Source organism: Thunnus maccoyii, chromosome 14, assembly GCF_910596095.1.
Source record: "Thunnus maccoyii chromosome 14, fThuMac1.1, whole genome shotgun sequence".
Lineage (NCBI taxonomy): Eukaryota > Metazoa > Chordata > Actinopteri > Scombriformes > Scombridae > Thunnus > Thunnus maccoyii.
The window spans coordinates 4,268,742-4,295,397 of NC_056546.1; the positions used below are offsets into that span (position 1 = coordinate 4,268,742).

The window sequence follows — 26,656 nt, forward strand, 5'->3', positions numbered from 1 at the left end:
ATCATCGATGTTGCTTGTCTTACACCTTCAAACAAGGCCTATTTTAAATTGTACATTTTTTTAAGAGAGTTTGGCATGAGCGTTGTTAAGCTCAGAGGCTCAGACTGTTCAGTTGGATGTGGTTTCAGCACCTTCAGCAGACATGCCCCCAGCATTTCAGAGCTCAGAATACTGCTTGTTTTTTCATGATTTCGAAACCTAATTTTATAAACTTGGCAATTATTTTAATCATTCAAATTTGACTGAGTGGTTAATAACACATTTTTCTGTGGTGTGAAAAATTCAAAACACATATTTATTATTGCTTTACACAGACTTTAATTCAATGAAAGTTCTCTGTGAGAATGTGCACGACATATTGAAGCATGGCACCAATATTCCCAACTTGTGGCCTTTAGTAAAACATCATCATACAAAATATTAACTGCCGTATCTCTTTAATATAATATTCCATGGTAACCAAATTCAGCAAAGTTGTACAGATGGGGATGCTGAACAAGTCTGCAGCATTTAATAAAATTTCATAAAAAATTTCACCTGTAAGTGGCACAAAAAGATTTAAAAAATTGCTGCTGGACCAGTGGTGGCAGCTGGGAGCAGCGGCAGCAGCTGGGAGCAGCAGCAGCAGCTAACAGCTTCCAGCTCCCACATTTGTGCCTCTTAGTCTTGCTGGTCTTTTTTGTGTTCTTGAAGTATCCCTACCTACCATATGGACTTCTTTGATGGGGTATGGGAAATGAAGCATTTCTAAGGCTGACAGGGCTCCCAGGTACTCTGCAGCAGTGTCTGCTGTAGGGAAACAGTCCTCAGAGCCCTGAGAGCACAGACGGTTGTCTATATCCAGGTACACCATGGAGCTACAGAAATACAGGAGAAGCAAGTGTTAATAGTTTAATGCACAATCTTCATGACAAAACCTCAGCTTTTATGTTAACTGTCTGTCTGACTGACCCGATGACCTTCTTTTGAGGCTGTAGCTCCTGCTTTAGTCGTCCCTCATGGTGGGTGTAGGGACGTATCATGGCTTTTCCATTGTGGTCCCGCCGGAAGCGCAGCGTAGTGTGTAGGATTAAACTTAACTTCTGCAGAAAAGCCCTGCTAGTGTTGAGAAGCTCCTCTGGAGGCAGCAGAACTATGAGAACCAAGACACCATCAGCAAGGTTTTCTGGAACCGTCTTTGTGCAGTCCAAGCCATCCCAGCCACACTGCTCTGAGTTGCAGCCCTGGTCACATATTTCATCAGCATAGTGGTTGATACAGTAGGGTTCATATATTGGACTAAAGAAGCAAAAAAACAGAGGGATCAGCTCAAATTTCTCAGTCCACTACAGAAATAAAAGGGGAAACCTGTGAACAGTAAAAGGAAACTCACTTGCAAACTTCCCTCTTGTTTTTGCAGTCAAAGTTGTCATACAGACAGTCAGCATTATTGCAGGACTCATCACACTGGCTGTTGTTGAAGACACGCCAGCAGTGAGGGTGTGTGCAACGAGCCCAGGGGTTGACTGCCAGAGAACAGTCGCCGCCGTCCCAACGGCAAGCGAAGATGTTGCATTCTTTGTCACAAACACTATCATTGGCTTTGCCATGACAGTCTGCTAAAGGGCATGAAGATGACAGGGGCTCATGGACTCTGCTGCTCTGCTCGCAGTGTTTACCTGTCCAGCCACTGAGACACTGGCAGTGGAAGAACGGGAAGCTAGTCTCTTCGGTGCACAACCCTCCATTTTGGCAGGGCTGGGAGGAGCAGCCCTCGTTATCTGCTAGTACCAACATGGTGAGAGAAAAAACTCCACGAACACATAGTCAGACCTTGTTAATTCAAATCTTTATTTAATTAAAAATTGACAGCTAACCAACATTTACAGCAATGTTGGTTAGCTGTTGTTGGTTAGGGTTGAATTCGAGCACTGAGCACACGTCATCAAGTCAAACCACAATTACATGCATCAAGATGCACAACTACGACTGTGTTTGCAAAGGTGGCTCCACTGGAAAGTCTGAAAGTGAAAGCACACATATTTCCATTTCAGCGGAAATATTGGCAGACACACTAATTATGTACATTTCTCCTGCCAGGTCCCAAGTGTAGGAGTGACACTACTTTTAAATTAATTCTTGCACTCGTTTGATAGGGCACCACCCTTCCACTGAAGGGAAAATGTTTAATTAATCAGTTAATCAGTCTCATAAACCGTAAGTTCTTTTAAATACACTGACCTCTGTCTTCTACTTCCAAAGAGCACAGACAACTTCTTTCTCATAAATGAAGACATTTATTTATACTAAAAGTCTACAGAATACATAATAAAGCATATAATAAAGCAAATTAAAAAAAAAATGAAATTGTGAGATAAATTGGTCACTGAGTTGGTGATAGTGATTGAAGTACGTGCTTCAAAGTTATGAAATAACGGAGGTACACTAAAGGGGGAATTACTTCTCTAAGGGTTAATCCTTTTTGATTCAACATCAACTCATCATAACAAACAGCTGAGGTTTATGCCTTTATGCCATGGCTACACCATGAAGATGTTTTCATGGTGGCTACATTACATTATCTGGCTTACATATTGATTAGACAACTTCATATTAATTCAAACTTGGCTAAACAGGAAGTATACCAATGTTAGTTCACTCAGGAATGTACTCTCAGATTTATGACAGTGTCTGCAAATAAATGAAAACCAAAGGGAGTCTCTGTCCATGTTAATGTGCAGTTCTCTTGACTTGTTTCTTCAGTTCAACATGACCCAAGGGTCACTGAAATGTTTTAACGTCTTGCTGTTAATTGTAGTTGTGTGCTTCTAGCCTCTGTCAGAATGAAGGGACATAAGACATATTGTCATTGTAGGCATACAACAAAAGTACGTTTGGTAACTCTCAGTTACCAGGCAGCAATGAGAACAAGATAAAAACAAGATAACAAGATATAAACAAGGTAGCGAGATGAAAAAGAAGATAAACATAATAAAAAAACAATAAAAACAAGATAATAAATAATGAAAATTAATAAAAGGTATTGCACAACAAATTACATGTATGTAATAAAGTGTTGGAGTGCATCAGCAGCTGTTGGGGAGTGGGGTGTGGGTGGTAATATTTACAGTCCTCAGTCCTCAACAGCTATGGGAGGCTGGGAGGGGAGATGGAGGCTACAGCTCTGGGGAAAAAGCTGTACTTGAGTCTGTTAGTTTGGGCTGCGATGGCTCTGTATCTCTTGCCTGTTGGCAAGGGGACAAACAAACTGTGACGTGGGTGGGTTGGGTCTTTACTGATGTTGCTAGCCTTCTTGTGTAGATGGCTAGCATACACTGTGTCCAAGTTTGGGACCACAGTTCCCACAATCTTCTGTGCTGTTATTACCACCCGGACCAAGTCCTTCCGGTTCTCAACAGTACAGCTGGCATACCACACCACGGTGCAGTAGCAGAGGATACTCTCTATGGTGCTTCTGTAAAAGTTTATTAGGAGTTGAGAGGGAGGTTTGGACTGTTTGAGTTTTCTTAGGAAGAATAGCCTCTGTTGAGCTTTCTTCACCAGGTGGGAGGTGTTAAGGGACCATGAGAGATCTTTTGTTATATGGATTCCCAGGAACTTGATGTCATTGACACTTTCCACCTCCTCACCATTTATGTGGAGAGGAGGATGTGTGTGCTTCTTGGATATCCTAAAGTTCACAATGATCTCCTCGGTTTTTGTGGTGTTCAGGACCAGATTATTGTCCAAACACCAGTCAACCAGAGGTTCGACCTCCTCTCTATAGTGTGTCTCCTCATTGTCAGATATAAGTCCCACTATAGTGGTGTCATCAGCAAACTTCACTATAGTGTTTGAGGATGGGGGTCATGGGTGAAGAGAGTGAAGAGGGTTGGACTGAGCACACAACCCTGTGGTGCACCTGTGGTTAAGGATAAGGGTTGAGGACATGTGACACAACATGTGTGGATGAAGAGAATGTTAGTGTCCTGAAGGCTTTAATTGCCCTTACTGTTACTCCCAGGTGGACGATTGTGGCAACAGCCCTTGTGTCCACTGCTCATACAGGGATGACATCAATGGAGAAGGGTCTATCTGCAATGGTTGTCCAGAGCAATACACTAAATGAGTTTCTGAGTGATGCCTATGGTTGTGGTTATATATATTTTTGCGTTATTACAGGACTGGAGAAGAGGCTGCTGACAGTTTTTTTTATGCTGGTGCCTGTTGTTTCTCTTTGTTCTTCACAAATTCATCGTAATGCTTGGGATAACGGCTCTTAAGATGGACAATCCAATTTGTAGTGTTGAAGGAATGTGATGTGGCTCCTCCTCGCATTACCGACGCTGAGCAATCATTGCAAATAGCAGTTTTGCTATCGTTTCAGACACTTTAAAAAACCTCCACACTACAGACATATTGTTGGACCCTCTTTCACACTCGATGCAAGAGATGTGATGACACCCTTGCATGGTTGCATGCGTTGAGGATTTAGTCAAGCATCAAAATTTAGGCATGATTAAAGCGCCATCTTATCGGCTTGTCAAATCGGCAGAAATGTTCATTTTGACCGGATGCTGATATTTCATTGTAAAGCCTTTATCAGCCGATACAGATGACGTGCCGTTATTATCGTGCATCCCTAGTCCTGTCCAAAAACTCTTCTGTGTACCATCATCCTTTTCCAACCCTCACTTCAATTTGAACTAAATTCTAACCTTAACACTAAAACCACCAAGTGTAAACCCCCCAAACAGTCCTTTTAAGAAATGAGAACCAGACAAAATGTCCTCACTCCCACGGTCTAACACTTAAACTTGTTCTGACAAAGATAAGAGAACAAGAACCCACACAAAACACATGTCTTTGTCTCATCCTCCTACCTTTCAACTGGTGTTTGTGCAGAATATCAGTCAGATTCCCAATGGAGAGCAGTAGTGCAGCTGTCTGCTGTGCACTCCATTCAGATGTAAGGTTTTCACCACACTCTAACACCATCTGTTGGTTAATATCAGAAAAAACACTTCTTTTTTTTCCTCTGATAATGAAAGCAAATTGAAATCGATAGAAATAAAAAATATTTTTAAAAAAATGGAATCACAATGTGAGCTGCATTTATGTAGGCTACATGTTATAGTAGCTTTTTTGGTAGGACATACTGTATATACATATATACATGTATATTAATAGTATACCTGGAGATCAGCTGATAGGCTCTCCAAGAGCTGAGCTTGTGAGCTGCAATTCTGGTGTAAAGTTTCATCTGAAGCTGCAAAGGAGGACAATACTGCAAGCAAACAGACACATGCATATATAATATCCAACTTTTTTCTTATACACAGTATATAGCTATACACTGTATGTTCTCTTACTCATGATCTACATTTCAGAAAAAAAAAAAAACATAACAGTGAGATTACCTGCTAGTGAGCAAAGCCAAATCAGTGTTCCCCTTAATGCCATGGCCACTGAATTTAAATGTTTCTGACCCAGATCTGAAGGCAGAAAGCTGTGACAGGTGAATTTATTGACTCAGCTCGTGGGGGCAAAGTTTACAGAATTGGCCAATATTGTGGTCTGCAGCCAAGATTGGAGTCACTGGATCATCAGCATTTCACAAACTTCCATTTCAAACCTTTGACTTCCAGTCTATGAATATGAACTCTGGCCCCACAGAGGTGGATTAAGTTTTCCATTTTATATATTTGTCTGTGCTGATCTTTGCAACTGACATATGAATTACCATTTCCAGAAGTTGTTTTTATTCAGATTTCTCATAACAAAACATAATTTTTCCATCTTTGTATGTCCCTGCTTTGTGCTGATGGGGGAGCTGGTAGTACACGCCAACCGCTTTGTACTTTTCTTCACAGAGGATGCCGCTACTACTTCTTAGTTCTGAGCCCGTTATGAAGCCAAATGTCAGTATGAAATTCACACACACACACACACACACACACACACACACACACACACACACACACACACACACACACACATAATAATTCACTGTGGATGTTATTCACAGTGGTGGAAAGTAACTAAGCACATTTACTCAAATACTGTACTTAAGTACAATTTTGTGGTACTTATACTTTACTTGAGTATTTCCATGTGATGCTACTTTATACTTCCACTCCACTACATTTTAGAGGGAAATATTGTACTTTCTACTCCACTACATTTATTTGACAGCTTTAGTTACTTTTCAGATGAAGATTTGACACAATGGATAATATAACAAGCTTTTAAACACATTTTTAACACATTGTTAAACTAGTGGTTTCCAACCTTTTTGGCTGTTGACATCTTACATAAAACAGAGTGTAGTCGGGGTCACATTTCACATGTCTATGAGTTGTTAACAGCTCCACCAAATAGTGATTTTTCCCTCTAAACTTCTCACATGCTTTCATTTCAATACATGTTCCAGTCCAGTATTAATAATCTAATGATGTCATATATAATAATATATCAGTCAGAGGGACCAAACCACTACTTTTACATTTTGCTGCTAATACTTGTGTACTTTTTCTCATAAGTAGGATTTTTCATGCAGGACTTTTATTTTTTTATTTTTTTACAATGCTGTATTGATACTTTTTCTTAAGTAAAGGATCTAAATACTTCTTCCACCACTCGTTATTCATTATAGATGTCTGACAATCTGGGAGCAAATGAATTATTGAAGCTCTTATGAAGAGTTATTGAACTCATTAACACAGATAATTGTCTTTTTATGTTTGATATGAGGAACAAGGATTAGCCCTTGAAACGGACCTCGAGTCATTATCTTCTTACCGACATGCTCCCACATGCATCTTTACCCCTTTTTCTTCTTTTTTTTTAAGGTTTTCTTTAATGTGGTGATGATATGTCATCCACAAATTCATACAGCATCAAAAATGTACAGTTGGCTGCATTAATTTAATAATGTGGGCTATTTTTTGACAGTTGTTTTTCACTTGTTAGGAAACAGACTTCATCAGTTAATGTTGTAGCTCTTTCGAACTATTATCAATATATAAATAGTAACATGTAACTGTTAGCTTATGTTATAGGCTAAGTGATTACAAAGCAGACACCAACAAGTGTGTCATAGCTAACGTTAGCTTACTGAGTAACTGAGTTACAGATGAAAGTGGCTTTTAGTTACCTTTATGTAGAGGTGGTTAGCTTACTATTTTGTTTAAGTTGAGACACTAACTCCAATATGAGTTTGGACACGCTCTTTCAACAAATCCTTTTAACTGAACAACAGTTAACTGAGCAAACACAAAAATTCAAAGAAGGTGAGGATGCTTGCTTAATGACACTGAACTAAGTAAGTAGGTTGAGCTGTAAGCTAACGCTACAAGACTAGCTACACTGCTAGCTACACTGCTAGCTAGCCAGGTTAGCAGAAAATGGTTAACTCACAGCTTCTGAACTCCCTGAAGTCATACTGACATAACAAATGCTGATTTATGATGGGTTGTTGTGTGTATTAGTGGCTTATATGCCTGTGGTTATATGTTGTGTCTATTACAGTTAAAGTAGCCATCATCAGATGCAATGAGAAGATCAAGGCCGCCACAGACAAGTATGAGAAGACCAGCGAGGAACTGGATGTGAAGGTGAGGTTAAATTCCTTAACTTATCCAATTATCATGCCACAGTTTGTGTTTTCAACTGTATTATGTTAATTATAAATAGATTTTGTGGTGTTAGAAGTATCTATAATACAAAACACCATGTTTTTTAACACACAATAATTAGCCTATTTGGACAAGCTGCTTTTGAGTGCTGTTACAATGTTAATGGGTGTGTGATACAAAATGCTGCCCTGAAGTAGGTTTTAATAGAATTTAAAGTATTTTAAAAGTTTTTAGTGGACCTGAGTGGATGTAGTCGGTTTCAACAGGTTTTGCCAAGTATTATTTGACTTGTTGTAATAGCAAGTTTGTAGGTTTTCATCTATTTCGGTAGATTTCATTGTAAGCTGGTGTGCACAAGTGACGTGGCTGTTGGCTGTTTGATGGTAGATTAATTATAGAGCAATCTAATGTTTGCACAGCCTGGTACTCATTTGCATTAGTGCTGGGCAATATATAGATATTAGCCTATATCAATATTGTGATATTAGACTAGATATCGTCCTGGTTTTAAAGGCTGCATTAAAATAAAATGATGTAATTTTCTGAACTTGCCAGACTGTTCTAGCTATTCTATTATTTGCTTTTACCCACTTAATCATTAGCTATATCCACATCACAGGTGATTATTTATCAAACAGTATTGTAACAATATTGATACTGAGGTATTCAGTTAAAAATATGGTGATATTTGATTTTGTCCTTATCGCCCAGCCCTCATTTTCATGGTGGCATACCATTCAGTTTGACTTTGAACTCTAGATAAGTGCTCATGTTGGATTGTTGCGCAAGGGACAGTGACGTGATGTTTGAAGTATTGGTTAATTAATGGTGAAATATGTCATTTGACTGTTCATTCAATGGAGGACATTAACAAAATGAGACAATTTATCAATGTCTTTTTATATATTGTAACTGCATAAAGGTAACTCCTTTGAAAAATATAATGGAAAAAACTAAAATAATAAAAACAGGGAAACAACAACAGTGATAATAGCTTTACCTTGAAGCAGCATACAATATGAGTGGCATTGACACATGAGGTGAAGAAGTGCATATTGGCATATTGATGAGCTGATTTGCTTTATGATTTAAAACACTTAATCTCTCCCATTGGTTTGATCAACAGCGCAAAGGATCGATCGCGAGTGCCACTGTAAAATCAATGGCTAATTTCCACCGGATAACATTAGTGAAACCTTTTAGCATGTGTGAGATATGATGTCGAAGGCGGGCTCGTTGACATTTCAGAAATATTGCCAACATCTTCCTGTGCTTGTAAAAGTGCACATCAGATCAAAAGAGCAAATTACATGGGCCAAATTAGAACAGTTGCTTAACACAACACTGTGTCTGTCTCAGTATTATCTGCCTGAAAACAAACGACAGAGAAACCTTTTTTGACCTTTTATAATGAAACTGTGTACATTTTACAGATATGCAGGCTGTGTACAGCACAGGGGATTTATAGCCTATATGATGTAATGTCTTACCATTTATAAAGGCTGTCTTAAGATAATTACAGTGCTTACAAAACTGGGAAGCTGATTGTGCCCGTTGAAAATGAACCGCACTCCTCCACTACCATGTGAGAAACAATAAACTCACTTGCTCCTTGACAGCTCAAGTAACAGACTTGAAAATTGTACCTTAAGTCATGCCTGAGGCAACTTTGAAGAGCTTTCTCCATGAATTTGCCTTCTTATATACTGTAATTTGGCTGTAATTATACACTGTAATTTCCTTTCTTTTGTGGTGTGCGGTATAATCACACAGGATGAAGAGGCAATAGGAAGTAAATAAGAAAAGTTTGAAAGTGAATGATATATATATAGATGTGTTGAAAAAGAAATCCAAACAGGTTTTTAATAGTAGTTAGAGAGTTTTATGTAATTTATCTTTATTTGTTATGTGCAGTAGCCTACATATAATGATTGCTCGCCATCCAAGAACTTTCATCCCATCTCATTCCTCCTCCTCTGGGAACAGTATCATATCTCTCACATGTAACGTGTCAGTAATGTATCTCCTTCTCTGTACATCTGTCTGTCAGATCGTGTGACTTAAAACTTACCGCTCATTTATTTGTGCTCCAGGCTCAGCAGTTGTCCGCAATGAAGCTACAGCGTGATCTGATGAAGAGATGTGAAGACCAGATGTCGAAGCAAATTGAGGAGCTGCTCTGTCAGAAGAGCCAACTCGAGGAACAGCTAGTCAGTTGAACCCTGAATCAGTGTTTACATCACATATCATACTGGTTATGTGTAATAGTCTAAACTTTGTAGACTGAATACAAATACGTTATTCGGCAAAGCACAAATAGTGTTTTTTTTTTTTTTTTTTTTTACGAATATTTGTTTCATACAAATATTTTTAAAATGATTTGTTTTTGGGAAGAAAAAAACAAAACAACCCTAACCCTAACCCTAATCACTTTAATTTTCATCTTCAATTTTCTAAAATTGTAAAGGTAATAAAAACAAAAACAGGAGCTTTTAAGCCTATTTCCACTTTTATTCGAATACAAATACAAATAATTTTTGCTGCCTCAACAAATACAGATACAAATACAAATACTGGGCCCTCTGCACATCCCTAGACTGTATACTGTACATGTTGACACAGGTTAAAATTGTATGTCAGAACAGCAGCTTTTTTTATTCCAACTGTGCAGTTTTTATTGCATTATAGAGATTTCCAGACGCATTTTTTAATGTCTATCAAAAACAAACTGTATGTCATGTCATAGTCAATAATAAATCTGTTGATTTTTTTTTTTTTAATTTAAAGATCAGTTATTCTAGAAAATGTCAAAAACAAGTGCCCATCTGAATTCCCCCGGTTGAAATCTCTTAAATGCCTTTGCTGACCAACAGTCAAAAGCCAACTTAAATTAGGTTTAAAATGACATAAAAAACAGAGAAAAACAGCATTTTCTTGCCTTTGTACAGCTGAAACTGTAAAATTAATAGCAAAAATGAATAGGCACATAACAAAACAGCTGATTTTAATCTTGAGGGATAATAAGCCTCCACAACCCCAACATGCTCCCCTTCCTCTCTGCAAAATAAAGAACAGTGAGCACTATAGCGAGGTAGGAAAGGACACAAACCCACCGAAATCTGAAACATTGCACAAATCTTTGTTATTACTGTAACTCATTGCCTTAGAGATAAAGATTGGGTTAAAACTGTATTATTGATATGATTAACAGTAGTAGTAATAGCAGTAGTTGTAGCATTAGAGGCTGTTGTGTCAGTATTATTGTTGGGAGTATTCCCCATCGGTCTGTCTATTCATATCAGGCCAAGATAAAGAAGGAGTCTAAAGAAGAACAGGAAAACTTCCTTCAGGAGATCTCACGGTTCAACAGTGACTTCAGTCTCCGAGGAAACAGAGAGACAGTGTACGAGAGCCCAACACACACTGAGATCCTGAACCTGGAGAGGGAGGTGGAGTCATTATACAAAGGTCATAAAAGACTATTTATTATCTTGTTGTCACAGTAGACAGATGTTATATAATGCAGATGTGGCTGCTCATTTTTAAAATTATTGGTTATTTCTTTGGTGTATTATATAGCATTACGTAGATGAAGTAAATGGTAATAAGTAGTTTTTATGATGGTCCCAGAGATGCTGACACAGAGATGAAATAGTGAGTTTGATTTCAGAAAGCGTCTGGTTCTGATTTACAGAATGTGGATATAGACTGAATGTAAAACTGAGATGAAGATCAATACTGACATTCATTACAGGTTTTGGAAAGAAAACATTTTATCATATTGGAAAAATACTAAAAAAAAAATATTCAAAATCTAAAATCATGTTTAAATAGTGTCCATCTGGACTCTTTAATAAGCTAAAATAAATCAGACAAAGTCTGGCATGAACTTAAAGAAAAAGATTTGGAGTTGAAGACTTGTTGAAGACTTATAAATAAACTAACCGACTAATATCAGTTTCCCAGACACTTAAATGTAGCTGTGTATTAAACTCAGTAGAGATTGTCTTGATTTACTTTGTGTCCTTGCAAACTTGAGGTGTAAAGTTCCTCATTTGATTGATGAGATTAAAATTCTGTGCAGCTCAGGCTCCTCCACTGCACTAACGAGACATCACCACTAATGTGTGTGTGTGGTAAAATAATTAACAATGAAAGTATCAAAATATATCAATATATATATTAATATATATCAAAAAATATCAAAAAGTTAAAGTTTTTAGACATACTGGATGTCTCGCCAAAGAAAAGTTTAGATTTTTGAGTAAAATGCAGTTTGAAGACTATTTGAAGGCAAACTTAGGAAAAGAACAAGACATTAGAAAGTGTATTTGTAACCAACATATATTATGTGGTGAGTATTTGTAAAGAAATGACATTATCAATGGTTTATAGAAGAGCAGTTTATTGTATTTTGATGTAATTTTAATGTTTTTTTCATCACTTTGCGATCAACGACTTCACTTCGATCCTCTATATGTCCTGTACATATGGCAGAATTGACAATATAGTTGATTTTGACTTATATTTGGGCTCAAGGGAAATGTAGTCTCTGATTGTTTGTACAGATAAAGTGTATTCAAAAATGCCCACATTGCACCTTTGAAAAAATGTGCCAGTATAAATGTATTATATAGTTCAGGCCAACAGGTGATAATTACACCATGATTCTTGATGCCTAACTTGTTCTTGTCCTCCTCAATTATCAGAGATGGAGCTCATGAGACAGAAGAACAGTCACATGAGCTCCATGCAGGAGGAGAAGAGAGCACTGCAGCTCCAATTACAAGACCTACAAAACACCTGGAAAGGTAAAAAGTTGACTTTATGTCTGATAAATGCAGATCTGAAGGAGCACATGCAAAACTGCCACTCTTTTCACACCACAACTCACTGTTGACTGAGGATTTTTGGGATGGTTGCACTGTAAATTCCTCCAACAGGCCCGTGTTTGTCATTTTTGGATTTCTTTTGCTGTAATACTAGTTTTATAAGCCGCCTTTGTGATGCAGATTTTGTTGTTCCAAATCCATTTACACTGCCTGCAGCGAGCCATCAGTTTTCCAACGTCTTCTGTTTGAAGGCAATCAGAGCTGTTCATGCATCTCTGAAATAAAGACCAGTCTTCTAAAAACCTACCTGAAGCCAAGCAAGCTTAATGTTGAAAATTCAACCAAGCTGCCAAGGAGGTTGTATCTTGATCCCAGATGTTGAACATAAAGTATGTATGATCATTTCTGGCTTCATGACTACTATAGGTTAGAAGACAGCTCACTGATGATGTGAAAAATGTTTTTAATTAGTGTTAAATGGGCTTTATTCACATCAACATGCATTCTCAACTTGGAGATGTCCAGTACAAACACACACTTAGGCCACATTAGCACATTTAAAAAATGCAAGAAACTACACTGGTGTACAGGTAGTGTTTAAAAGATGATATACTATCCAGGAAGTCCCATTTGAGTTATAAATCCATGAGTTTAAAGGCTTATCAGAGTCCAAATCACTGCACAGTGAGTTTATAATACTATGAGACAGTATTTTACAATTCTAGAAAGTTATCACAACAATCATTTCATTGTCTGTCTTGAGGACTGCGAGGAAAACGAGAGATTACACTAAACACAAGTTACAAAATACTCTACTAGGAATGTGTACTTGTACCTATTTGATTGACCAATGGATGATTGGAAAAAAGTTGAGCCAGGTTCATCTTTTTTGTCAATTGTACAACTTTTTGCCCTCTCTGTCAGGATGAACAGTATACCAACGTAGTGGTCTCATTGAAATGAATAGGGAGTTTTTTAACGCAGTCATAATGTTGGTCTGAATGCAGCTCTGTACAGTAAGCGCCTTGTTCAAGAACATCTCTACGGTGACGGTGGTGGTGGAGAAGATTTTACTGTACTCCATCCTATTTCTGTTTTTTTTTCTATCCCAGCATATGTCTGAACAATGCACCTACAGTGTGTGTCTGTCTTGTTTCGGGGGGAAATCATTTTGTGTTTGATTTATTACTCTTGACTACAGACTTGGACGGGCAGCTGAGTGAAGCCGAAGCAATGACAGAATCTCTGAGAGCAGAGAGCCTGTTTGTCAGTCAGAAACCTCTCAATGACAGCACCTGTCTACGGTGAGTGATTATCAACCATCAGGATGCTGAGGAGGATTTATATATTTGGACACACAGACACAGTATACTCTGATTTACTCCTAATTACATTATGTCACAAATATAATCCTAATAAAACACAAAAGAATTAACAGTAAATGCTGCGGGGGAAATAAAAGCAAACAAAACACAAAGGAGCTGTAAGCTATTTAGCAGCTCACAAAATTTTTTTTTTTATTTCTCTAAGGCTTTTTTTTTTTTTCAAGCTTTCTGATATTATAAATATTCCTTGCTGAGTAGCTGTGATGTTTAATTAGTTGAGTGTTTTGTGTTTTGTGAAGGCTGCCAGAGGGACGGTTTACAAAAGTACAACCGCTCTCCTCTCCTCACCACAGGCCTCGTGCATAAACCACACGTACGCACAGAAACCATGCATGCATACGCCGTTTCCTGCACATAAACTGGTATTTACAAAAATGTGCACACCTCACGCATTCTTAAAACCAGCTGACACATGTGATTTGAGAGTGATGTGACAATCAAAGGTGCATTTATTAAAATAACACTGATTAGTTACTTTTGTGTAATTATTTTTATGTATGTATGCTGTTAATATACTTTTATTTCATCCTTACTTGTGTCAAGCCTTGTATAGTCAGTTTAGATACGAGCGCTACAAACTAATCATTGATTACATTTCTGAGATATCACCGCCGACGACGGTTTACAGGTCCGTATGATTAATTAATAACATGGACGGTGTAAAGAGCCGCACAGCCGCACGTGATGACGCCTGTTCTGACTGTTGGAAGACCTCACAATCGGTGAAACTGCACGTCTTCTTTCCCATTCGTTTCATCGCACGTGCGCCCAGTTCCTCAATGACTGAGATTTATAGAACAGAAGCACGCATACGCACAGTTGTATAAATCTGACGAAAGGAATATTTACATATTTCATATGCAAATAGTCATGAATCTACACAGAGTTTTATGCACGTGGCCCCAGGACTCAGGAGTAGCACTGATAGTTGGTCTCTCTTGTGATGCACTTAGGAAAAGGACAGAAGAAAGAATCACACCGTTGACATCACAATACAATGCAGCGTTCTGCAAGCTCCCGAGGTTTGACAGAATGTGTTATTTACAAGAAGTAGAACTGAATCATACTGTGAGAAGTGCTGAATAAACCGATAGGCTCGGCTCTCTCGTCTGTGTTTCTCTCTCTGTGTATTCTGCTGGCTGGAGTCCAGATCTAGAAGTGTAAATAACAGAGCATTAAGACCATTTTGCTTAATTAAGGCTTTGATCTGCAGTGTATTTCATTCAGTCAACAAGTGGGGGGGAAAAAAAGAAAAGGAGGCTAATGTGATTGATGCAGGGAGGTTTGTAAGGCAAAATGAATGAGGGGCGGAGAGTTAAGGATTTACACTGGATGTTTATCAGGAGACTTACCAACAAATAAATACAGTTTGGTTTTAGGAGAGTTATCCATTATGCTTTAACTGGAAAAAAATCATACAGCACACAGAGAAAGTCCTTATACCAGTCAGGTCAGCAACCTTCAGCGTACAAAGAGCCATTTCCCACCAAATAAAACCCACCTGAAGCCGCAAAATCTGTTTGATCCCTAAAATGACAATTACACCACTTATAGTTACATTACACTTATGAGTGAATATCTAATTAGGGGTACATATTTCGCATAAACAAAAATGTACAATACAATTTTCTCAATAAAACAATCAGTGGTTTAAGTTAAAATATTCATTCATTCAGCATTAACTTTTTTGATATTTTAGGGGAAAACATATTTTTGCTAGTTAGTTTGTCTATGTTATGGACAACCTGTACGCCATTACAGACTGACTAAATGCTTTACTTTAGGTAACACACATTTCTAGGAGTTCTTGTGTCTATTCTGCCATATGTACAATGATTTTTTAAAAAGTTTTTTTTAAGAATATAATATTTTGCAGATATAATAGTGATATTCTCAGCACTGTCATTAAGGTCAGGAGTATTTTTAATCATAAATCTGCCTTACAGGTCATTCAGATAGTTTTCAGATATGTTATGCAAAACTCCAACCTGTGTGGGTGTACAATGTACCTCAAAGGATATCAGAAGCAGCATTTTAAAAAATCAGGTGTAACACAAACAGGTGAACCACTCTCGTCAACAGTAAAAGCAAATAAATCTCTCCATGAAGCATTAAAAGTTCTATTTTCATCAGAAATCTTTCTTTTTTTGGATTTTTCCATCGTTAGCTTACCGGGGGTAGACCACTCAAAAAATGCACTTGCCTGTTGCCCGGCAACGGCCCGGCAGGTGATGTATATTTTGATCGACAAAATATTAAAACACGTTTTATTTTTTATATTACAAGATCACCTAACTCTCCAAAATATCAGCTATTACATTAAAATAAACTAACTAAATAAAATAAAATAAATTAAAATGAAATAGCCATTATTTATTGATATTTTGTTTCAAAGCCACAGGGAGTCAGGACAGAGGATTGAAAGAGCCGCGGGTTGCCGACCCCTGCCTTATACCATTAACTAAGTTTATATATTATATATGTAATATCTTTCAGAGTATGATTATACGTACAGTACATGTTTTCTATTAAACATGTATTTTCCATCATAATGTTACTAATAACAGCAGCATGATGTTGCCATGTAGAACATTGTATCTGCCCTAAATCAGTACACTAATGCAGAACATCGATAATACATCAACTGCACAAGTCTTTGTAACTCACTGATCTTAGAGCTCTAGTGACGTCTTGGAAAGACGTTTGAGGCACAAAAAAATAGAGAACACAGTAGTTAACACTACTGAGTTTCAGCTCACAGGAAACTTTTAAAGGGGACATAACATGCTTTTTGTGATTTTCTGTCATTTTTATACTCTTTATGATGTCAGATATTTATGTTAAATATGGTCAAAGTTCCAAAACTTGAGGTGAACGTTTGTAAAAATACTCCCTGAAAGTCAAAAGTCAGGGCTTCAGCCTGCTCTGTTTGCAAAGTCACTTCTACTTCCTCTTTATGATGACATCAGATTGTTTGCACATGCCCACAAATGCTTTTGCAATATATTTGTCGCTGCAGTTTTTGGATGGGTTGTTTTTGTTGTCCACTCAGATATTTTGCGTCAGATTCAGGTTTGAACATGTATGAATGTATTTGAGATGGTTCCATTTCAAGTAAAGAACTCCTACTACTACTGTTTGTTTACGTAGCTCCCAAGCTGGCCAGTTAGAACAAGGGATGTCAACTGTTAACCGTTACTCGGTTAACCACCGAGAATATTTTTGACCAGTTACGCGTGTCAGTCTATAGGTTCATTTGCATACAAGGGTTGAACTTGTTACTTCACGTTGTTCATGTGCCAATTTTGGTACCTCACAGGACTGAGAGTGAGCACAGCCCTCAAATAAGTTTTAAAAACACATCTCACACAGAGTCTCCGACACTGACACTGATCCATTTTACCATCTTGCACGGTGTCTAGCAGCTAGTTAGCATGGCAAGCATTGTTAGCATAGCCGTGCTGTGCTGTGTGTAGCCCATAGACTGTGTAGCTGCGATGTCTCTGGTTTAACAGCATCATGCTGGGCAGGTGACAGGTGTGTTCATGGTGTTTGTGTGCTCTGAAAGACTTCATGGCTAAAGCCACACAGCTGACGGACTGTTAGCCTAGCATGCTAATCCTACAGTCTATCTATAATAACAACATAGCTGTTTCTTTGTTATTAGGCCATCACCCAGCTGCCAATCAGTATGGTAGAGGGCGAGGGATTGAAAGAGCTCCTTAGGTACCTCAAGCCTCAAGAGCTACTGTGACTAAATACAATGAAAACACTTTGAAGTGAAGAAGGATGAGCTAAAAGTCAAGCTAACCGGGGCAGACAAGCTAGCTCTGACCACCAACCGCTGGTTGGCTCTCACAAGCAAAAGCTACATCACAACTTTCCTTTTAAAATTAACCGGTTTGTAACCAGTTAATGGGTGTTGGTCTATTGAAAGCAAAACTAACTGAAACTGACATCTCTAATCAGAACAGAGTGGGCTCATCGGTAGACGGGCCTTTAAGAGACAAGAGGTAAAACATATTCCTTATCTCTTTAGATTTAAGCACCTAAACATAGAACAATGAACACAAATAGAGAACAACAGAAAGAACTTGTAGATACATCACCGACATTGTGTCTGCTCATCACAGTAAAATATGAATTAGTTGGGAGAATATGAATCATATGTTGCCTCTATTGAAACATGACTGGTATATGAGTACTGGTCCACCTTGTTTCTCCACAAAGAGACTTCCTTTATTTAATTAAAGACTGGAGATCAATAGTGTTCCAGGAAGGAAGGGTCATTGTTATTGCTGATGCCACCACTTTGGATAATGTCTACTCTACTGTAATTATGAATGTGAAGTGTATAACAAATGCCCGAATCTACATCCAGACTTCAGTTTTTTAATCTAGTTTTTATCAGTATTTAATTAAAAGTGCTCTCTTTAAGCCTTTTACTATGATGATTTACAAAATAGGTACATGCCATAGTACTCACCTTCACTTTTAGCAGTATGTTTTGCTCATCCTTATTTATTTATTTTCTATCTCATGCTCCCTCTTTATGTTCTTCTCGTGCCTTTTTCCACATCCCCCCCTCCCTCTCCCAGCCTGGCCTTAAATCATGCATGCTGCTAGCATGTCCTGTTCATCCATCAGCCTCATTAAACATACTAGGTCCTTCGTTACCCCCCCTCCCTTACCCCCCCGGGCTTATTAGCTTCAGGAAGTGCTGAGGATGTGGCTTTCGAAGAGAGAGCGCCCCTCTCACTCATTCTTATGATCATCCATTCTGAATTGAAACCATCAATCCTGTCTTCAACCACTGCAGCGTCTCTTTAAAACGCATATTTAACTCTCCTCTTATTGATTGTTGGAAATTGAATGCATGTCAATTTGAATGAGTGCTACAGTCATTTAAAAAGTGTTCAGTGTGCAAAACAGGGCGGCTGCCGGTGAGGATCGTTCACTGTCACAATGGGATGATACCTTTAATAAAGTAGTCAGTAAATGATGATCTAGTAGTTGTGTGTATTATTTGATGTGGAGGATTTTCTTCATTGACATATTACTGCTACATTACTTGTGAAGGCTCTCTTAAAGATGCCATTACTTTGCAGAAATCTAATATAAAGCTGCAGAACCCGACGATTACCAAAATGTCAAACCCGAGTGTCTCGCTGCAAGAGACGTCATTCTGCTGATTGAAAAATCTGATTTGTAAGTTCCATCGAACAGTGTAAAGTTTAAGACACTGCTGTGAAAATGCAATTTCACCCCCTTTTTTTATTGTTTCATTAACTTCCAATAAAAGAAAGTTAGAGGAAGCTTCTCATAGATTCACGTGTAATGTTGTATAAAACCTTCAAACATCTGCTAGAACACTTAAATCACAGCTAGTGGATCAGGTAGCTTCAATAACAAAAAAGTCAAATGCTTTTTCCAGAAACACACTGAACTTAGCAATTCAATTTTATTTAATTATAATGTCAAATATTTCCTTTGCCACCATAAGAGCAGACAGAAGTTGATTGTTATAGTCTACAACAAAAGAACAGAAGTCTCTTTTGTGGTGTTGCCATAAAGTTCATATGTCTGTTCAACTCTTAAGTGTATTTTGTCCCATCCTCTCTTTCATGGCAATATCTGACGTATATTCACGCTATCATCAGTCAAATTAAATGCCCTTGTTTTGTACTTAAAACACATGATCAACATTATTACATATTCTGAAGGAGTGATTGTGACATGAGTACTGCTTGAATATTAAGACTGTTAATAGAGATAATAACCTTTCTCTTCCATCTCTGCCTTAATTTTTCTGTGAAGTATAATAATGATGCTCTTAAAGTACCATTTCCATGGTCTGTCTGCAGTATCTGTGCATTTCCTAGAGACTGAGAACGTGATCGCCTGTTATTAGTCTTTGGACACATTTCTAAACAAGCTAACATGAGGAAACTCTTCATAATGAAGATATATGGCAATCAGGGCAACAGTGTGGCTCCTTAATGTGTTTTTAATCTTTTTTGGACAACAACAGAGGTCTACAGCACAGAAGAATAAGATATATCAGGCTTTAGATACACACAATACTTATAAGTAGATAAGTTCATTGTTAGTTTTGGTCTTCATGTGAGATTTGTTGATAAGAAAAATAGAAAATTGCCAGACATGTCCTTTAAACTCCGGGTACAAACTAAGAAGTGTCCCTTAAAATGTTTAAAAGACAGCTGCAATAATCATAGTGTTTTGGTTGTATCTGTCCCTCCTCATCTTGATTTTTCCCGGCAGTCACATACCTCAAAGCTACCAGTCGACCTTTGAGATTTGCTTCAGTCGGATGATTTCAGACTGAGACAAATTTCTAAACTTGATTTATTGCTGTCAGTCCATTCTGTGCTCAGTAATTTGTCCCTTGGGGCTTCCTGTGTACCTTCGCCCCTGCATGGCAGGGACAGAATTACCAAATACAGAATCAATGAAGTCCATATTACTGTAGTGTTGACTGTAGCTTGTTAGAGCAGGACTACACTTAACTCAGCCCATCAGTCTATTGAACTGTTGTTGATTATCCCTGTGTGTGCTGATACCCATCCCTCTGTGGCTGTGTCATTTTTCAATGGTGTCTCATAACAAATTTTGTTTGTTATTTTTGGAAACATTTTGTATTATGGTTGTACATGATATTTTTTTTATTTTTCTCATTATCAACAAATCCCATGAAAAGACCAAAACCAACAATGAATTGATCCCACTAACAAGCATTGTCTGTGTATTCAAAGAATGAATAAATCTGATAATAATGAATAACACTTCTAAAAGCAACAGTGCCCAACTGTTGTAGGAAATGACTGAGTTTTTTTTTTCTTTTTTAAATCAAATATACAGTATATTTGTGAGTCATTTTTAAATAATCTTTGTTTTCAGTGGGAACCATTGGCCTCGTGTTGAGTGCCACATACAGGATACTCAGAGATGGACTAATACATTGTTGGTTTTGGTGTTTTAATTGGAGTTGTTGAGGCTAAAAAAAATATAGAGCACCAGCCTTGTTAGCAGGGTTACTCCTCAATCTGTCCAGTTACTTCTGTCGTACAGTAGATGCCTCAGTAGCTAGGGTTAGGGGTTAGGGTTAGGGTTAGGGTTAGGATTAGGATTAGGGTAAGGGTTAGGGGTTAGGGTTAGGGTCACATATGTGCATGTCAAGTGTTCACTAAACATCACTGACCTACCACAAATCATTCCAGATATTAACTGTCAAACAACCCATGTTAACAGCTGGTATGTTGTAGAAATTGGGCTACTGTGAAAACTATAAATATTTTAGTTGAACTATTACCCTAATCCTGGATATTCCCATTATGAACATTGTTTTCAGGAATTTCTGTAGCGTGTATACCTGCAACATATCCCGTAAGTAATCCGGCTTTTGGCAAAATCTGTTTATTAGGACCATGTAAAAGCTTTCACCCAACTATTAATTAATTAGGTTATATTTCTGTTCTGTGTCTTATGTTCTCTGTCATTAGGGTTAAACGTTGTCAGCTATTTTTTATGTAGTCTTAGTCATGTGTCAAATGTCGTTGTTCATTTTTATCATATTTAGTTTACATCACCCTGTTTTAGTTGACTAAAAATCTGGGCATTGTAGTCTTATCTTAGTCAAAGAAACCTTAACTATTTTAGTTTTATTCAATGAAAACTGTTGACATTTTAGTCATTTTTAGCTGTCAGATTACAGTGAACATTTCAGTCAGTCTAGTCCAGCCAGAGCCAATCATTTTTTGTCATTTTAGTCACTACCAAGATGTTACCTACCTCAGTTTCTTTGTTGTGAGCCTTAATGTGTCCTTTCAGGTTTGTAGTATTCTTAAATGCTATTTTATAGCCACATTGCTTCCCTTCTGAGAAAGCAATGCATTTGTTTGTGTGTTTTTTTCTCAGCCTCATTGTAACAAAAATGGGCCCAAATATCAGCTTGTTTCTTTCCTCCACGCCCTGTTGTTGTCATTGTTAACGTTCATGGTGCTGGTGTAGTCCTGATACGGCACATTCAGCACAAGACACGAAACTGCTGCACATGCCATCCGGTGAAAAGGATGTTTGGATTGTAATTTAGGGAAAAAAAACAGTCTATAATATTCCGTGTCCTCTTTTTTGTCAATGAAAATAGTCTAGTCTTTTCTCATCAACAATATTGCATGTTGATATAGTCACAGTCATCTTGTCTTAGTTATGGAAAAAAGTTAACCTTGTCTGTCACTATCAGCATGAATATCAAATGTGAAAAAAAAAGGTTTTCACTTTAGCTCATTTAGTTTTGTGTATTTTCTCAGCGATAAAACACAAAAGCAAGGTAACACCAAATATAGTGACACAAACACAATAAAAGAAGAAACAAACTCTATTTTCACGGGTAAGAAACAACATAAACAAGTTCAAACTGAATATATAGAGCTGAAAATTGCTGAAGCTTCTCTTTACAAATTGTCCTTTCATAAGTTTTTTCCGCCCTCCGCTCTGTCGGTAGCTGACACAGGTTTCATTTGTTTACCAGGCTGAAGGAGGAGCTGGAGATGCATAAAGAAGGAAAGCAGGAGCTTCTGCGAGAGGCACTCAGCTCAGAATTACAGCTCTTGCAGTCAGTAAGTTAGATATAACACACTCATTCATATAAAACAAGCCAGCACAGATAAATACTATATTTATGAGTTACTGTGAGATGTAGCACATCTTCTTTGTCATTTTCAAAATTGTATTTGAGGGTAAGGAAGTTCATGTCTCTATTCATCCTCATTCTTAGTTTGTTCTTTGTCGACTTGAATTCATTTTTGTCTTTTCTGTATTTTTATTTGTAGAAGCTGGACGGCAGCCAGGGTAGTGAGCAGCATTCGGGTTCTGCACAATGATGACACAGGAAGGTGACATTGGTTCACTGTCAGTCTCTTTTGTTCAAAAATAAACATGTTGATGAATAGACAGGAGGGAACATACGTACAGACAGACACTCTAAACTACATGTGTTGTACAATGATATTCATCCACAAATGTTATTCATCTCTGGATCTTTGTTCAGATTGTTTGGTCTTTATTATTTACTTTTAACATTTTCATGAAAAGAGCAGATTCCTTTCTGTGTGTGACCTTGCCTTTAGTAAAATGCTCAGTTTAGTTAACTTGTTATTGGAGGGAAGCTGAAAGTTATTTATTTCTAAACTAAACTTCTTTTTTTTTAAACTTTGTTCGTTTTTTCTCAAGACTAAAAACATTGTAGTTATAGGTCCTCCTATAATATGTAATATATGTTTTAATGTGAAATATATCTATTTTTTAACATTTAATTCACCTGCACATAACAACTAAACACACACATACATAGCGGACAAAACAACATGTAATGCTTGTAATTCTCTGTCTGTCTCTGTATGTGTGTGTCTCAGTGTGACATTAATCCAGTTACTGCTGGTATGTGCAGTAAAGGCCTTCAAAAACATGATTACATACTGCCCTCTAGTGTACAAAGACTGGAACTGCTATAATAGAGGCTGTTGAATCAAAACAGAGATCAATTTTAGCATGTGTGAATTAGTATTCTATGATTGTTGAAAGCAAATATACATTTTATTTCTGATGTGGTTTAATTCAGCCACTGATACTGAGTTTTGTACTTTTAATAAAACTTACAGTGAAAACAGACTGTTCACCATCACATATGTTATATTTTAGATTCATATTTTGATCATCTGTAAAGTACTGTCTGTATATACTGTATATACATATGCATATACTTTGTGTAAATTATTCAATGTACACTTACTTCTAAAATCCATGGACAATCATGCACCTGACTACCTTAGCAATATAAACCTGACTTGCACTAATGTATAGTGTTCTATAGCTTATTAACATCATTGAACAGTATCTACCTGGCAAATAGTATATTATCGTCATGGTTATATCCATATCTAGTTTCCATTCCATTAATGGCTGTTGTAACACTAATTTCTATTTGGAATTCATAAAAAATGTAAAAAGTACCTATTATATAGTATCTATCTATCTACCTATCTAATAATACAGTAACATAAATCCAAATAAAAGCACACATGTACACACAGCTTACTGTTGAAGTGACAAATCTGGTTTTAGGTTTTCCACCAGATTTTGGAACCTGGCTTCAGGGATTTGCTCCCATTCAGCCACAAGAGCATTAGTAAGGTCCACAACAGATGTTGGGTGATCAGGTCTGGCTCACAGTTGGCGTGCCAGTTCATCCCAAAGGTGTTGGATGGGGTTGAGGTCAGGAATCTGTGCAGGCCAGTCAAGTTCTTCCACACCAAACTGGGAAACCATCTCTTTATGGAGGTGGCTTCACTGTATGCTGTAGCACTAAGATTCCTCTAAATTGGAAGTAAGGGGCCTATCCCAAATCATGAGAAACAGCCCCAGACCAAAAGTACAAAAAAAGTATATGGATAGGTGTGTTGTTGATGATTCATATGCTAACAAGAGTTCAGCACAGACTCACTCTTTTTCTGGTGAAATGTGAGAATCAGTTACCAGCAAGGAACATTAAGGAAAAGAAACCCTTTTTTATTCAGCTCATGTAGCCTGTCTGCTGCCTCCCAAAGGGAGATGTGTGACATTACCACTGTTAAACCTTCAGTCAGCAGACAGTTGTTTCTATAATTGATGATTAGACGGTCTGTTAGCCCACACCAGAGGGTCACTCTGCGGGTCATTGTCTCTCTGATTAGAGTGATTCCTAATAGAATGATGTGGAATATCAATGGCCACCCTAATGAAATCCTCCAATCCCATTTTGACTTTTTGACCTTGACCTCAGTGAGCCACGTCTGGATGTGTTTGCAAAAAAAAAAGAAAAAACGTAGAGCAGACAGAACAGCAGACAAAGCACTCCATTTGTCTGAGTGGTTAATCCCATTTGTAATTGCTGCTCTCATCCAGACCTCATATTCCAGCACGTGAAATATTGAATGACTTTGCAAAATATCGAGTGAGGCCTACAGCGAGAAGTCAGATGGAGGAGACGTGAGGATAAAAGTCAGATTTGTCAGCCTGAATGAAGCCATTTAGCTGCATAGATACATCTATTTCAGCGTAAGGCATTCCTGTTAGAGTAGGGGAGAACAGGGTAAAATGAGCCACCCCCTTTATCTAGGTAACCATACACAAAAGTAATCATGTGACCACAAATTAAGAAAGTATAGTTCACGTTACTCAATCCATCTTGGACTCAAGCACATGGAGAGAGTGGTCAGCAAAACAGAGCAAAAAAAAAAGTGAATGTTACTAAAGTTATCAGTCTTGTATCTTAATTAAAACAGATACATTTGGACATTATTACATGTTAATTTAAGTCAGTGTAAGCTACAAAACGAGGTCTTAAACTTAGCATAACTGTGGATCTGAGTCACTGTGTGAAACAGTTTTGTGGGGTAAAATGTGCCAGTGATGTTGGGGCAAGTTGAGTCAATGGCTCAATTTACCCCCAAAAACGATTTTCTGATATTCTAGAGACTAGAGACACTGTTCATATTAATGTTTGATCACAACAAGTGTTACAGTGTTGATGAATAAATATCTAATAGTTGAGTAATGTTAAGTTTAAGCCACACACAAACATGCTGCACATACAGATGGGGGACAAGTTAAAGGAAAAGTTACTGAAAATGTTTAGCTAACATGTTGAACAACAGGACACAAACATATCATTTTATTTAAAAGTATGAGTTTTTTGCCTTTGTTAAATTGATGGCATTAATAAAGTTCAAAATTATCTCAAAATTGTTTGTTTTTGTGTCATTTTTATATCAGTATTTAATGGTAGTTGTGCCATAGTACTAACTTTTTTTGATGGGTCATTGTCCTAAAACCATAATAATTAGATAACTTGTTTTAATTTCCATGTGTACACAACAACCTGAGGTGTATATATTAACTTTTCTTGGAAACAAATACGCTTTTATTTTGCAGTAAGATCATCAAATGTGAAAAAGTGGCTCATGTTCTCTCCTGCTGCTGCTGCCGATATACTATAGCTGCTGCAGTGATAAGTTGTTGTTTGTGTTTGCCTTTTTTGGGTTTACCAATTTCCCACCAAAGACAGGACCATAGAGAATTCCCTAGAGTGGTGAAACAGCTGCTCTTGATTGTAGTTTTATTTGGAGAAGTAACACCTAATTTACTTAATGACTTACTGTATATATCAGCTGAAGTGCACTCATGTAACTTGGTAATTGTGTTCTATTAAACATTTGTCTGACTCACTGTGGGTATAAGCCTGCCATTGGCCGACTCTTTCAGTCGTAATTATCCTCCCCTTCTGCTATCTGCATGTTAGCGTTTTCAAAACCCCATCACAACATGAAACAACAACCTCCGAGCTACGGTAGCAACCTACAAGCTGAATATGGCAAGTTTTGATGAAGATTTGGATCGATGTACTGATCCATTCCACTTCACACAAGCTTCTGTGATATCAGTTTAATAACGTTCTGCGAGAGCTACATACAGCTATTAAATCATCTGTGGTTTTAACAAGTCCAGTGAGCTAAAAGCTACAGGCAGGCTTCACCTCTAGAGCATCGATGATCAAGTTATGAATGTCTTTTTTATCAGTAAAAGTCATATCACATAGTCAATACACATCACCGTCCCGTCGCTGCATCCTGGGTTTAGCGGCGCCCAAGACAATTGTGATTGGAATACAAACAAGCAAGAGTTGTTTTTTTATTCCTCTATAGCAGAATGATAATGGGTTCAGCCAGACCTTTCTCCAGCAGTGGCACAGCACTAAAACAAAGTGTGG

At 37.6% G+C, this 26,656-nt stretch overlaps 2 protein-coding genes across 3 annotated transcripts; one reads left to right on the top strand and one right to left on the bottom strand.

The window, feature by feature from the left end:
- Positions 1-321: 321 nt before the first annotated feature.
- Positions 322-7,502, bottom strand: LOC121912064 (neurogenic locus notch homolog protein 3-like). Its single transcript, XM_042434125.1, has 7 exons — positions 7,399-7,502; positions 5,400-5,474; positions 5,175-5,266; positions 4,863-4,977; positions 1,373-1,760; positions 952-1,278; positions 322-857 (listed from the first exon to the last, which is right to left on the bottom strand). Exons 2-7 carry the CDS (start codon positions 5,440-5,442, stop codon positions 629-631), a joined length of 1,194 nt encoding a protein of 397 aa, XP_042290059.1. The 5' UTR covers positions 5,443-5,474; positions 7,399-7,502; the 3' UTR covers positions 322-628.
- ccdc172 (coiled-coil domain containing 172) lies at positions 6,587-23,187 on the top strand. 2 transcript variants are annotated; one of them, XM_042434126.1, is made up of 8 exons: positions 6,597-7,271; positions 7,510-7,595; positions 9,710-9,826; positions 10,919-11,084; positions 12,326-12,427; positions 13,650-13,752; positions 22,382-22,469; positions 22,683-23,187. In XM_042434126.1, the coding sequence occupies exons 1-8, from the start codon at positions 7,193-7,195 to the stop codon at positions 22,731-22,733; spliced, it is 792 nt and encodes a 263-aa protein (XP_042290060.1). In that variant the 5' UTR covers positions 6,597-7,192; the 3' UTR covers positions 22,734-23,187. The 2 variants fall into 2 exon arrangements, with proteins under 2 accessions (XP_042290061.1, XP_042290060.1); XM_042434127.1 differs by lacking the exons at positions 22,382-22,469; positions 22,683-23,187 and adding an exon at positions 14,787-14,934 and having other exon boundaries at positions 6,587-7,271.
- The last annotated feature ends 3,469 nt before the right edge of the window (positions 23,188-26,656 follow it).

Coding starts and splice junctions, on each gene's coding strand:
- ccdc172 (XM_042434126.1), top strand. CDS start 7,193: ATGAGTTTGGACACGCTCTTTCAACAAATCCTTTTAACTGAACAACAG. Junction 7,272..7,509: donor AACACAAAAATTCAAAGAAG/GTGAGGATGCTT, acceptor TGTCTATTACAG/TTAAAGTAGCCATCATCAGA. Junction 9,827..10,918: donor GCCAACTCGAGGAACAGCTA/GTCAGTTGAACC, acceptor TATTCATATCAG/GCCAAGATAAAGAAGGAGTC.
- LOC121912064 (XM_042434125.1), bottom strand. CDS start 5,442: ATGGCATTAAGGGGAACACTGATTTGGCTTTGCTCACTAGCAG. Junction 5,267..5,399: donor TTGGCTTTGCTCACTAGCAG/GTAATCTCACTG, acceptor GTTTGCTTGCAG/TATTGTCCTCCTTTGCAGCT. Junction 1,761..4,862: donor GCACAAACACCAGTTGAAAG/GTAGGAGGATGA, acceptor TGGTACTAGCAG/ATAACGAGGGCTGCTCCTCC.